Source organism: Larimichthys crocea, chromosome VII, assembly GCF_000972845.2.
Source record: "Larimichthys crocea isolate SSNF chromosome VII, L_crocea_2.0, whole genome shotgun sequence".
Lineage (NCBI taxonomy): Eukaryota > Metazoa > Chordata > Actinopteri > Sciaenidae > Larimichthys > Larimichthys crocea.
In genome coordinates, this window is record NC_040017.1 from 15370668 (window position 1) to 15385240 (window position 14573).

General features: G+C 41.3%; 1 protein-coding gene across 7 annotated transcripts in view; it reads left to right on the top strand.

Moving 5' to 3' along the window:
- The first annotated feature begins 4722 nt into the window (after positions 1-4722).
- kmt2a (lysine (K)-specific methyltransferase 2A) overlaps positions 4723-14573 on the top strand; it is a 41856-nt gene continuing 32005 nt past the window's right edge. For 4 of the 7 annotated variants that reach the window (XM_019264118.2, XM_019264116.2, XM_027280932.1 and 1 more), the window contains exon 1: positions 4723-5665. In XM_019264118.2, coding sequence (XP_019119663.1) covers positions 5420-5665 — 246 coding nt within the window. In that variant the 5' untranslated portion in view covers positions 4723-5419. The remainder of the gene's footprint in view (positions 5666-14573) is intronic. The other 3 variants (XM_019264114.2, XM_019264117.2, XM_019264115.2) reach the window with 2 other exon arrangements.

Below are 14573 nucleotides of genomic sequence, written 5' to 3' on the forward strand. Positions count from 1 at the left end.
ATCACTATTTTCTCAATTAATTTACAACTCCTTTAGGTCCTTACAATGACCATATTTGAGATTGAACCAAAATAAATGTAAATACAGGGTGTTCAGTCAGTGACTGGCAGTGTATATAAGAGTCATTGTTATCCTTTGAATTAACATTCACCAGATTAACTGATTTATTTCAATCTAGCGTTATGAACAGAACTTTTGTTGTGTGCAAGCATATAGCATATTAACACGTGGGCAAACCAGTTGATCAATAGAATCGGTGCCTGAAAACCAAGAGCCTTGCAGTAAATGTCAGCGAACGAGGAGCTGACTTGTTTCATACCCTTAGAAGACATAATTATGAGTTTGTTTCTTTAGGGCATATAGGGAGCTGTGGGTAGAATATAACAGAACGAAGAAGATCAGAAAAAGATGACGATTATCTTTGTTGAGTAGCTTTTTGAATTAAGGGGTTTTCATTTCTAGCGTGGATGTATAAAAATGGCAAAATGTGAGAAAAAGATTATGTGTTTGTTGGCATGCCCTCATACTGTATGTTGAATATCTACCATCTGAATGATTACATGGGTTAAATTATGATGCAAATTTTTTTTGTTTTGTTTTAATTGTGATTATAAATTGTTTATATTGGATGTACAGTATGATTAAGAAATAAAACTAATGTGTGTTATATAGAACAGTGTTATGTTCTCTTTAATGTCATATATCAGTCATAAAATTGCTAAACAGAAAAAAAGGACCTCAAATAGAGAAAAAGTTGAAGTAAATATTTTGTCCCTAGGGTAATATGAATAGTTTACTCTTACTTTAATATTGGTTCAATAACAAAGACCACACCAGTATGGATTTAAATTTAGACATCCATCATCTATAACTGCTTATTGCAGCGGGGCTGGAGCCTATCCCAGCTGACTTTGGGTGAGAGTCGCCAGTTCATCGCAGGTCACATAGAGACAAATAACCATTCACACTTATAAACAAGTTTATTGCAGATTATGGATAAAGGTGAACTGAGGTGATGGGCTGTAGAAGGGATGAGGGAAGGAAGGAAAATCAGGGTCATTAATTGATGGAGGAGTTCAGAGATTACCCAGTGTTGGCTGATGGCAAGGAGACAGAAGGGAACTGGGAGGGATCTGTGAGTGAGGGAACTGTCTCTTTGTTGCTCTATGTATTAGAGACCCCCGTGGTTCTTGTGTTGTAAATGAAAGAGAGAGTAAAAAAAAGAAGATGGTTTGGGGGGGAAGATGTGAAAACTGAATCAAAGAGGGAGTGAACAGATATGGTGAGATGCGGAAATGGGATGAGCTTAAGGCGGGCGCGGTCCTTGTGCCTGAACCTAGTTATGAAACTTCATTTGTGGCTACGGTGTCTGTTCAGCACACTTTAGTCTCAGTTTTAAGGGTTCTTCATTTTCTATATTATGTTTTCAGTTTACTTCCAAACACCTTGTATAGTAGTGATGTCCATATGTCAGGCAACTCCCAGCAACTACATGTGAAATTCTTCAGAGTCAGAGCTTGCCATGTACTGTATCACACGGCTTTAGGAGCTTAAACAAATTTGTTTTGGGCCACATAAGCTCAAATCTTTGTGCATGGTTGTAACATGCACATCTATTTTACATAAAGTACCTAAATTTATTAGCTGATTTTATTAATGAGTATAAAGAGTCTTAACTTCGACAGAACTTAAAGTATCAGTTCTTGCTATAGTATATAAATGTTTTAAGTACTTACAACACTGATAACTTCAGTTGTCCTGAATATGATCATGACTTTCAGTATCATTGTATTAATTACACATAATTAAACTTTAGTTTAAAGTTACCATTTGCATATACTTGGTGGTAGATCAAGCAGCAACCTTGGCTGTGTTTACAGTTGTTATTTCAGTTTACAGCCTCAATGTTTACAGCCTGGTACAAACAATGGTACTGAGTCTAAATTACTATTTAACTCGCCTGTTCAAATTATATTAATTAATCATTTGGCTCATCTCAGCTCTGCAGATGATACTGTCACTGCCTGAACCCAAACGCACGACTCAGGAGACAAAGTGTGAAATAAACAAAATCTTTTATTATGAAAGTACAACAGAAAATCACTCACTGGGAGGAAAACGCTATCTAAAGAACAAAAGAAATTAAAAACTCATAAGAGGGAAAACCTACTAACAAAATCAAGGATAAAGATAACAAACGAAAAACCACTCTTTCAAGGAAAAAATCTATTAAGTACAAAGGCTTGACAAAGTAACAAAGAAATATACAAAAACCTGACAAGGCACAAGCAAGGATCAAAAGTAGAAAAGAACTTGACTTGACTATCGGGAGGAGCTGGTTCACAGGTACAAGGGACAAGACGGACTGGCAACAGACAAAGGGAGACGCAGACAATATATACACATGGTAATGGGGAACAGGTGGAAACCACCAGGGCGGGGAGGTCAGTCAGACAGGTGGGAAACACACCAGGGGAAGGGGCAAGTTATCTGAAACGAGGGGAGGGGAGAATTTCAAAATAAAACAGGAAACCACAAGACAACATTGACACGAGACAACTTAAACATAACCAGCTTTCTTAGTCATGACAGATCCACGTACTTGCAGATTTTTAGACTAGCTGGGAGGCAGAAGAGAGAGGACTGCCAATATGGCAGTGGCCAGAGCCACAGATTTTGATCTTCACGTCTAAGAAATCTGTGGGTGACGTCAAGAGTACAACGTCCATTCATTATATTGTCATTGTGGTAGATAAAGTAAATAAAACACATGAAAATGTGAAAATGTAGACAGGTGCTAAAACATATGCATGCAATTTTTCTAAAAGTTATCTTATATGTTTTCTACTGTAAGCAATCTCATCAAACTTGGCGTTTAAATATACTTCTCTATGGTACTAGAAGTGTATTGTTTCCTCTGTGGCTGACATTTAGCAGTGGTATTTATAGACAAACTACAATACATATGGTTCTGGCTTAGGTTTAAAGTCCATTTAAAGTAAGAATAAATATGTGTTCCGAGTTTGTCAGACTAAAGAAGAAAGTGTTATTAACCATCCAGCCAAATTTGAATGATTAAAGTTTACAACTTTATGAAATTAGGTGTCAAAATCAGGTAAAAATGAGCAGTACTGTGGGGGCGTGTCCGCTGAATTTGCTCAAGCCACGCCCAACCATGGGAGCAATTTAACCTCTAACTCCACATTTCAGTAATATATCGTTCAATGTCTTTTCACATGTTTTCAGCAGCTATTGTCCAACGTATTTAATGTATTTTGAAAGAAATCTCAGAATTACCTTTACATGGACTTTCATATCTACCTTGTAAGCGGGCTGATAATGTATTTGTAATAAATCTTAAGATTCTTATTAAACACTGCATACTACTTGTGTCAACTGAGGACATTGTTTTAAATGATCCATTACCTATAACCGCTTATCCTTTGCAGGGTCACAGAGGGCTGGAGCTGATACCTGCTGATATTGGAGCCTGTGTGGAGAACATGCAAACTTCACATGGAGAGGCCGTTGCCAGCTGGCAGGTTCGAGCCCACTGTGAGGTGATAGTGCCAACCACAACCCCATCGTGCCAACCTTAATAAGGTCCATCCATCCATCCATTATCTGTAACCGCTTATCCTCATCACCTTTAATAATGTATATTATGAAATTATTTTATTATAGTGACACATCTTTGTATAAAATATAAAATAAAAACTAACCCTTATGAAGACAGCTTCTTAATTTCTTATACTATTATACTACATTATAACAACTTAGGTAGCTACCTACAGCATATCAGTCCATCTCTAAGTTTACATTTTAAAACTTAATGTCACTGTGTTTCTGAATACATTTCTGAATACACGTTGCAGCTAAGTGGTTTTCCAAATTAAGTATATCTTTTTATAAATCTGTTTAATCCCTTAAAGCAACATTATGTAAGATTTGGCAGCGATTTGGCGCCCCCAGTTTCAGATTACAATTCACACTCAAACATCAAGCGCGTGCAACAACACAAGTCATAGTATTAGCCAGTTAATATTTACTAGTCCAACAACAAGAAGCCCAGCTCGGTGTCTTTCTTTCTGCCTTTTATTTCACAAAGATCTCACCAGTGACTAAAAGATAGTCACAGATTTAGTCTTGTCTGTCAGCGTTTTGCTTGGTGACTCCCTCCTTTTGTCTTCTTAGCTTCCTGATGTCCCCAGAGGCTGCTTAGCCTGAGCTCCGGTTCTGACATAACACTTGCTTAGCATTCTTCACTTGCACCCCCTTGCCCCATGCCTGAAAACCTCCTTTTCCTGGTGGCCCAAAACTCCTTTTCTAGCAGTGTATATAAAAAACACCTACCTGCTTTATGAGCTCCCAGTCCAGGCAGCGGGGACTGAGTTAACTAAAAACCACTTTCTGTCCATCGGGAAACATTTTCTCCACCAAAGTCAGTGAAATAGTTGGTGGTGTGTGACTTTTAGAGACATAAAGTGTAATAGACTTTGCCTCACCTAGAACCTAAAGTCAGAAGTGCCAGGTGGGAATTACAGAGGAACCATTGACCTTATTACAAGTCAACGAAGCATGAAAATTATAGTAGAACTGTTATTTTAACACAGTTACATAATCACATGCAAGTAAAATAATTCAAACGAGTGTGTCTGTGTGTGTGTGTGTGTGCATATTCCCCAAACAAGTGCATGCACTATGAAAATGTGGTCACATCCCACTCTTGTAGGATATCTACTCAGAAAGACAGATATGTTGTGTATGCATATTTGTTCATTTTAAATACTTTTCTTTGCCTCCTTGAAGGACTTTGTGAGGGATCTCACCTGGATCAGTGAAGCTGGGGGACCTGCCACCTGGAGAGCTTGCAGGTGCTTTAGCTTGATGGCCCTTTTTTTCAGCAGATTTATTTCAGCTTGGGTGCAGTTTTTCTTTTAAAGCCAATTTCTCTTGTAAAAAAAAAAAGTGGTTAATATAAGGATGGTGATGTTGGGAGTGGGGGGCATCAATGCAATATTCTTCCCTGTGGTGCACAGAGTTACTACAAAAATACAGGTAACTGTTACAACATTTGTTTTGTTTTTTTGTTTTTTTAGGTTTCTATAAGAAATGCTTCTTTAAGTTCAAGGAGCCAGAGTGCAAGTAAGTCTTGTCCTTCCTTGTGATTCAAGTGCTAGGCTCCTTTCCCGGGCAAAGCCCCTGAACCTGATTTGGATTCAGCCATGCAGAGCCTGGATAGGGCCGCTGAGAAAATGCATTGTCGAGGTTTCTTCAATCCCGCCCCGCAACATGCATAACGATGCTCGGCCAGTGAGAGCGGAGCGCTGTGGTAGAGGTTGTTTATGTGGAGTGCTGGGTTAGGGTTCCGCCCACCGAGGTATCTCTGATCGCAGGGCAGACAGGCAGAGAGTGTAAAATGGCGCACAGCTGTCGGTGGCGGTTCCCCGCTCGGCCCGGAGGGAGCAGCAACTCCGGTACCGGGAGGAGAGCGGGCCGAATCAGGGTTACTGCCTCTCTGCGTAATGTCTCGGGAGCCCACCCCAACGCAGCTGGGCTCGGACCCGGGTTTGATGCTGCACTACAGGTCTCTTCGGTTATCGGGAGCAACCTGCAGAAATTTCGGGATGTTTTGGGGGAATCGAGTGACTCGAGCAGCGGGGAGGTAAGCAACAACACAAGCCCAGGACAGGACAGGGGCAGCCCGGCGTTAGACCTCCGGGAGCATCGGTTAGACAGCCGTTGGAGAGCCGTTGCCTAGATTCACAGCTGAGGAGCTAACGGTTACTCCGTTGCCCAGACGTTGACCATCTTTTCCCAACGTTTTAAATGTGGCTGTTGAGAGCAAAACTTGTCATTTACACAGGGATGCTCGGTTAACTTTGAGTTGTGGTCGGCGTGGCCTTTAAACTCTGTCTTAGTAACGCGTTATAACGTCAACACGACAGGAGCACACGTCAGATTTATGGTCTCAAAACTGGAAAGAAAGTTTTCTTCACCTCCTCGGTGTGTGTGTGTGTGTGTGTGTGTGTGTGTGTGTGTGTGTGTGTGTGTGTGTGTGTGAGGACAGGCTACATCCAACACAGTTAGGATGATACTGGTGCTAACGTTAGTGTGCTAGCACCAAAACACTATGGAGAAACACGCTGCTGTTATCTTTTTATTTATTTATTTTTTGTTAATTACAACACACAGCTTGCACACACACATATATGTTTACATGTATCGTGTAACTAAGCGGTTACAACCAGCTTTAGCTGCTGCTGCTGCTTGACATTAGCTCGACGTGAGGGAGCCTTCAAGGCTGGGACGTGATGCCTTCATGCACATCATCAACACACACAGTTAAAAGTTATGGTCCCGTATTAGCTTTAACATTAAACGAGTGTTAAACGAGTGTGTGTGCTTTTAAAGCGTTTTTACTCGGTGGTGTGTAACAGCACGGGACCTTCAAAGATATAAGCGTGTACGGTTTAATATGTTTGAAAACAAGACATGTCAAGTTGAAGCAGAGTAACACAGTTGTGGTTTTTCCCCTAACTAGCTAACGTGAACGTCTCACAGAGAGAGAGAGAGAGAAAGGCTGTTTTAATCACTCACTTTACTCGCTTTTAACGTTTTTATTCGTTAATCTTTGCCAGCTAATTATCCTGGAGCACACACGGGCGAAGGGCTGGCTGTGTTTGGGCTGTGAGGTGTCAACCTTTCCCCAGCGAGGCTTGGCTAACATCACGTTAGCTGATTGGTTAGCTCGCAGGCTAGCTGTCTACATCTTAAAACTACTCCCTTGTCGTAGAGCGCTGTTTTAAAGTTGCGGGTTTTGCTGCTCGGGTGGGAGCAGCATCGCCGTGTTTACCTCCAGCTGCCCGGCTACATCGCTAACGTAGCGGATTAAAGCACCGTGGCTAAAGTTGTCGGAGCTCATGCACGAAACTAAATAATTGCTGTTTTAGTGTTAAGCTAGGACAGCTACCATGCTACGCACTACGCCACGCTAGCCATCGGGGCTATTGCTGATGCATAGGAAAATGGGAGGTGGACATGTTTTCCCCTTCTCTACACAGCCAGTACGTAGCTAGTATCAATTTAATATCGGGTTTATAATGCACGCCGGAGGAGGTCTGACACTCTCTTAGGTGCTAAAGTGCTAATAAAGGGGACATCGGTGTTGGATTTGACGTTTTATCACAGAAATGTGACTGTGCTAGTGACAGTGCGCATGCAAGGGCTGGCTACAATAACAACGAGCCCCTTCTTGACGGACCGTGTGATGTGGGGGTGTGTTCGCCTTAGCGAACTACCATCTTCCTTCTTCATGATGAGCAGCATGCGTTCATTGCAGTGGGAGTACACTCCACTGTGTGTGTGTGTGTGTGGGGATGTTTACCACCAGCTCCAGTGCTCCCAGTCCGACGCTTATTTGGTTGAAGCACATAAAGTATTTGCATGCATACTTGCATGCTGAAACCTGATTTTAATAAAAAAATAAATAAATTAAAATGTTGAGTCGTGTTTTGGTGGTTATGATAGCCCCTATTGGAGCATAAGCAGCCAGACTTTGCAGATTATTGCAAAAATATTTATTGATATTTTATATGAAATGTCACATTAGTGAGTAAATAACACCTCTTAAGGAAACAGGAGTCCCTTTGACCCTTTTACTCCTGGATTGATTGTAAAGCAGGCAAAGGCACAGTATGTTTATTTCATTGACTTTAAAGTATATTTGTACTTTCTGTTAGTGCTTTGTGATGCCACCCCTAGTTTGTGTACGTAGAGAGAGAGATTGGACCTTAAGATCCCAGTGCAACTTGATTCAAATGGACATCATTTAAGCTTTACATCACAGCTGTATGTTATCCCTCCATCGCTCTGACCCTTTACTCCTGAAGACTCATAGTATGGCAGTATTTTGGATGTGTGCTGACTGATTGGACTGGCTGTGTTTGTGCTTATATGAAAAGCACAAACACAGCATGGTTATTTCATTGATTTTTAAGTATATCTGCACTTTCTATCAACGATTTGTGATGTTCCGGAGGAGCGTAAACACCAGTTTTGTGTTAAATAGCTGTTTTGAGTCCCTGAATTTCTATGACTGGTAATGGATGAGGGTATAACATTGTTTGTTTATGCGTATGTAGAGAGACACTGGACCATTAAATCCCAGTGCAGCTTGATTCATATGCTTTACATCCCAGCTTTATGATGTTTTGTAGAAATGTTGATTTTTATATGAAATACATATTGGTTAGCAAATCACTTTTTAACTAACAAGAAGTATCTCTGACCTTTTACTCCTGAATTCAGACTGTAAGAGTATTTTGGATGTCTGGAGTACAGACGCAGCATGGTTATTTCATTGATTTTTTTTTTTAAAGCATATTTATACTTTCTATTAATGCTTTATAGGGTTCTGGAGAAGCACAAATATCAGTTTTGTGTTCAGATTTTTAAAGCTTTTTTGAGTCCCTCCCACCCCTACTTTGTAAGCCTGGCAATAAATGAGAGTATAACAGTGTTTGGACGTGTATGTAGAGAGAGACTGGACCATAAAATCCCAGTGCAACTTGATTCATATAAAGATCTTTCACGCTTTACATCACAGCTTTATGATATTTTGTAGAAACATTAATTTTATGTGAAACATCATCCTTTAAAGGCAAAGAGCTTTTTTTTTTTTTTTATGTAATCCAGAGTCCCGCCTTCTGCTACTCCACTGAATGAGTGTATAGCAGTCTTTGGGATGTGTGCAGACAGATTGGACCATTAAATCCCCATGGAACCTGAAACCTATGGATGTTGCAGACACAGCATGGTGATTTCATTGAGAAGCTGTGTAGTGCCTGTCTGGCCAGACCAGGGCAGGATTGTTCAGGCTCACCGCAGCCTGCTGAGCTCACAGGGCGACCCCTGAACAGAGCGCCAGCCGGACACTTGGCCACCCCTCCTTCCTCCATCCAGGCAGAAAGACCCAAATCCACTTCAGACACACACACACACACACACATACACACACACAACCCCGTCTGAGAGGCAGAGCAACTTTTCTTCTGACAGCTGCCACTTTGGAATGGATTACTAAGCCTATTGGGGTGGCTCAAAAGGGTGCTTGTTGGCTGTTGCTGTCCAAATGAAGGCATTTGTTAGCTTTTGTGTGTGTGCAGGGAATTCATTTTCCTGATCCGGCCAAATTGCCGTTGCTTGTTTTGGTGCAGTCCATGTTGACTTTTTTGTTATAAATGCATGACCTTATCACCGCCACAGCCCCAACTTCACTGTCCAACTAATCAGACTTTGCATAATTTTCTCTCTTTCTTTTTTTTTTTTGTTTGTTCTTGGTCCATTATATGTCGCCTTCTGCTGCATCCTTTCCTCGCACATATTATTATCAATGTTTAATCATTCATAGAAAACCTGCAGCTGAATAGATGTATCAACCCAAATGTCTCTTTGCCTCACTGCTTTGAGAAAAAATAGTGTGTTTGAGCGGAAGGGGCTTCAGTCCAGCAGGTGTTTGGCCTATTTAAATGGAAGACCCCCCCCTCCCACATCCACCCACCCGCTTACCCATCCCCGAGACAGCGTGTGGATTGGAGCAGGAAGCTTTGTGTCTGCTTTTATTCCAGCTCTCACAAAGTGCGGGCGGCTGAAAGAGCACAGGCAGGGATATCAAAGGGTGCGGGGTGACCCCCCTCCTCCCTACGGGACAACGCTGGGAGGAGAATTAGTCACAGACCCTCCCATCCATGGCTTTATTCTGCTACAGCAGAATGCTTTTGGAGTTGCCTGACTGGGAGAAAGGCGGCAATTGTGTCGTCTTTCTTACTCTTTGTGTGTGTGTGTGTGTGTGTTTGTGTGTGTGTGAGTGTGTGTGTGTGTGTGTGTGTTTGTGTGTGTAGTGGTAGGGGTAGAGGTGTCCCTCAGACTTTATGTCCCTTATTGCACTCAGGAGTGGGCGTGTCTTCTTTGTCTTTATTTTGATTATAACTTCAATTCACGCTGCCTGCTTGGGTGGGTAGGAGGGGGGGTGTGTCCGTGGGTGCCTGCCAGCCTGTGTGAGTGTTAATGCATGTGTGTGTGTTAATGCATGTGTGTGTGTGTGTGTGTGTGTGTGTGTGTGTGTGTGTGCGCGTGTGCGAGAGAGACACCAGGCGCACGTGCCAATCAGTCTGTTTGTCTTTGTCTACCGACTGTCTTCGTCTCCTTACGTGCGAGGTGTAGGAAGACGGTGCTCCAGAGAGTGTTTGTTTTGGTTTGCGTGCTGTCGAGCAAATGTGAGACAGTTGCACTTAGTGTCGGGACACTTGAAACAACAAATGTGCACCTTTTGCCCGGGGCTGACAAAGGTCACGACACAGTGGTATGTGGAGGAAACCATCAGTGACTAAGACCAGACATTGGTCGTTTTGTGTGGTTAATAGTATTAGTTGGAGCTTTTTTTATGAATTCCTCTGTGGCCTCTTTGAAGAGATGTGTCATCAGAGGCGTCATGTGTAGGAATATGAGCTCATCACCAATTTACATTCCAGGAAGGGATGAGGCATCGCCTCTGTACAGTAAATCCAAGAGGAAAGCTTCCTGGAATGTGTAGCGAAAATGAAAGTTTCAATGCTAGTAAGAAGGATGGACTTCTTAAGAGGTGTTGTCTGGCATCCATCTGACCGTTGGGATCTTAACCTGAAAACACACATTGAATTGACAACCCACCACTCAGTCTGAGTCACATCCCTGTCTTTAATTCCCTCCTGTTCACATGTGTGGATGTTTTCCTGCCTTAAAGTGACTTTAAACTCAGTTTTTAATGCATGTGTTTTTGCACCTATTGCCAGGTCACAGTTACTCGATTACTTTGCATTTCTTGTCAAAATGTAGGGCTGTTGGGCAGTTTAGGTGTGGGTTAGGCACTTGTCTCATAACTGTAGTGTCTGGTTCAATCCAGCTCAAAACATTTGTCACAACGCCCCGAGAAAGACTTGCACACTGACAAATCACTTTGATTTCTCCCAGTGTGAACACGAGGAGTATGAACATAGTGAACAGCCACATACATAGTTGTCACATCATTGCCAGAAACATTGGTTTACGGATATGAGTCAATATAGTTCAGTGTATTGTGATACATCATTGTGATACCTCTTGCAGCACCACAGCAACTTCAGTCTATGAGAAGTATTACGTTTGAGGTGTTCATGAGTTTTCGAGTACACGTTTGAATACAACTAACAAACTAGCAACTGCTGAGTTTGTTGGTAATGATTGTACAAATAATGGTTAGTGTGTTTGATAAAGTCTCGGGGGCAGTGGTCGTTTTACTTGCTGCAACTCTGGTAACTCTCTCGTCAGTGTCGTGTATTGTCAAACTGCTCCCGGAGAGGACTATACAATTTTTTGGTTAAATCCATTTACTACATCTCAGGTGTACTTAATACTATTTTAATATTATTTTAAAGGGTCATTGTATGTTTTAAAGTTAAGAAATGATTTGGCTTTTATTGTGAAACTACCAAATGTTGACAGCACCAGCCCAACCACACCATACAATGTTTTATTATCAACATTTATAAACTTTGAATAAAAGTGGACATGTGTTGGTTCTTCTCAGAAAGCTGGTACAGTGATGTTGTTGTTTGGTTTCCATGGTGCTGACTATAAATAGAAAGTAGATCATAAAACGTACATATTATGTAATGATAAGTGTTGAGGTTCACTTCCCTATCCATTGTGGTAATGCAGCTGAAAACTAAAACTTAAAAAGTTCAGTATAGTATAGTTTTTTTTAAAGTATATTTTTTGGCCTTTTATGCCTTTAATGATAGGACAGCTGAAGATAGACAGGAAGCAGGGGGCAGAGAGAGGGGGAATGACACGCAGCAAATGGCCGTCCGATGCGGGATTCGAACCGGGGCCGGCTGCAGCGAGGACTATAGCCTCTTACACACGAGGCGGCCGCTTAACCCACTACGCCACCGACCGCCCCCAGTATAGTATAGTTAAGTTCATAGAGAGATTGTCAAATTTTACAGATATTAACTACTTTGAGAGATGAGATGAGGTCCTGCCTTTGCACACCCATCCACTTCCCAACCTACATACTATTACTATTTACTTTGCGCTATGTGAGCAGCCTGCTACTTCCTTAATATTGCCAGCAAATATAAATAGTTATTGCAAATGAGTTGCGTATCAAGATCATATGTAGGGGACATGGTTGACTGATCACGATAAGAGTTTTTTATTTCTGTTTGTCTACTTCCGTTAATAATACTCCCTCGATTCAGCAAAGTTATGAGTTGTAATTCATTGCAGCTTTGAGTACCTGCAGGCGATGGCTGTGTGCTCAAACTCTCACTAATGAGGACTAATATAGGTGGTTAGAATTAATCTTCATTAATCTTAGTTGGGATTTTATAATCAACTCACTAATTAAAAATGAAAAGTGTTTCAGAAAGCCACTTGTTAAGCAAGAAGTAACTTTTCAAAGCCTGGTTCGTACCCTGCCGAGGATCTTAATCTGCAGGCCATCGTCTGCAACCAGTTTGATTTCTTTTAAATGTTGCCTTGAAAGGAAGGAAAAGTCCCATTGGCTTACTCAGTTTGCAAAAGCGCCGTCAAAATGAGAGACGTACACCTCAAACCAAATTCACATCCGTCCCATAGCGTTCAGGGACAGTCCCTTCAGTGCAAGTGACAATTTCTTTTCCCCAGTGAATCATATCAACTTCCATTTGTCTGTCTTTTATTCTTCTGTATCAAGTCATTTAGGCATTGATCAGTTAAAAGAGATGTGATAGACAAGTAGGAGGTAAAACTGTTCAGGTTTTCATGGTTAGAGTGACAGATGTCGGGAAATGAGGTGATTTAAAGGGACATGAAATTTCACAATCAATCAATTTTGGATGTAATATACATAATAACTTTATTTATATTCTATGCACCACCCTAAATGTCGATAAATATAGCCCATTAATAATATATGAATGTTCATATAATTTACTTTTAATAATGAAATCAATAACTACAACCAAATTACCATATCAATAGCTGAACTCAACAGTTCAATGTAGAAGACGTTGGCAGCATTCACTCTTGTGCTACATTCAACAGACCAGCATGTACATCCACAAGCATGTATTAAAAGAGAATAAAAAACAAAACACACAAATTGATCTATTTATATGCCCAGTTACATTACCTGAGTCTGAGAGGTAGCTCTGTTGTGCTGCTTGTTAGCCATCGAAAGTCTCTGTATGAGTTGGGTTACTTGCAGAGTTAGCAGTTAGCAGCTCAGAGCTAACATGCGTCATCACTCAGTATATAGTCATCTGGCAGACCTTAGTGAATCTTAGGAGATCTTAAAGAAAATGCAGTCTTGATTTTCAGCAATAAGCTTTTCTTGTCCTCTCTTTGACTGAATTTCAGAGAAAGTTCAGTCGGTCACTCAACACTTTCAGTCAACATTTCAAATGAAAAGCCCTGTAGCGTTTCAGTGGACAGAAACCCACATAACAAAGCTTTTATTATGAAACATTTACGAGAATGTGTTGTGGAAAACTCAGAGACAGGGCTCTGTTTTTATGGAAGCTCCTGAGTGTCAAAAATTTTTGATTTCCAGGCATAAATTCATCTGGATCTTCTGCAAGAACAAACGCACTAGAGACTTCCCGCAGCTGAGTCGCTAACTTCCCGGTTCAGCCCTCTGCTAACTTGAACTTCTGATTACGCAGAGGGTTGTAATGCGACTTCTTTGACAGTGGAAACTTTTTAAAAAAACGTATTGGCCAGTGTGCGTCACACTAACAGATGTCATTGCACGGTTTGGCCACTATGTCAACTCGGCTCATGAAAACTTTCAACTACAATTTCATTCATGGCTCTTGATAATATTGAATTGTACCACAAGGAGTCGCACATACTGTGTTTGGGAGTATGTGCGACTCCTAGTGGTACAATTTACTATTATTCAAACCGGTTTGAACATTTTGGGCCCAAGCCTAGCAGCTGGTCAGTGCGGTCATTGGGGATTATCAGGTTACAAGCACTAGAAGTGACTGTTGTGATAAAAGTTCACACAAGATGAATGAATTAATCGTGAAAGCCAGCAAAGATGATGGGGGGGGGGGAAAAACACTCTCCAGCTATAGAGATGAAATTAAAAGGACAAACGAGTACCTCAGGTCATAGGCAGTAGGACTGGTAAACTAATATTCGAATTTCGAATATTATTCGAATATGATAAAAATATGTATATTCGAACGTAAAAATGAATATTCGAATATTTACTATTTGCTCAGGGCAGCGCGCGCATTGATTCTCCTCCGTTGTGTCCCATGGTGCGTCCCTTACTGACCTGTAGGCTAGCTATCTGCAGTCACGTGACACAACAAGGAAGCACCCCATCCCGCTCCCCACCTCAATGAAGAGCAGGCTACACACCAGTGATCCCGATGAGCAGTACAGTTTTGCATAAATTGCACTGAAGTTACACTAAATGTAACATGTTGAACATGACGCTTGGATTTAGTTTGAAGACCGAAAATAAATCAGCGTTTGACTACCACTGGTCGTTTTTC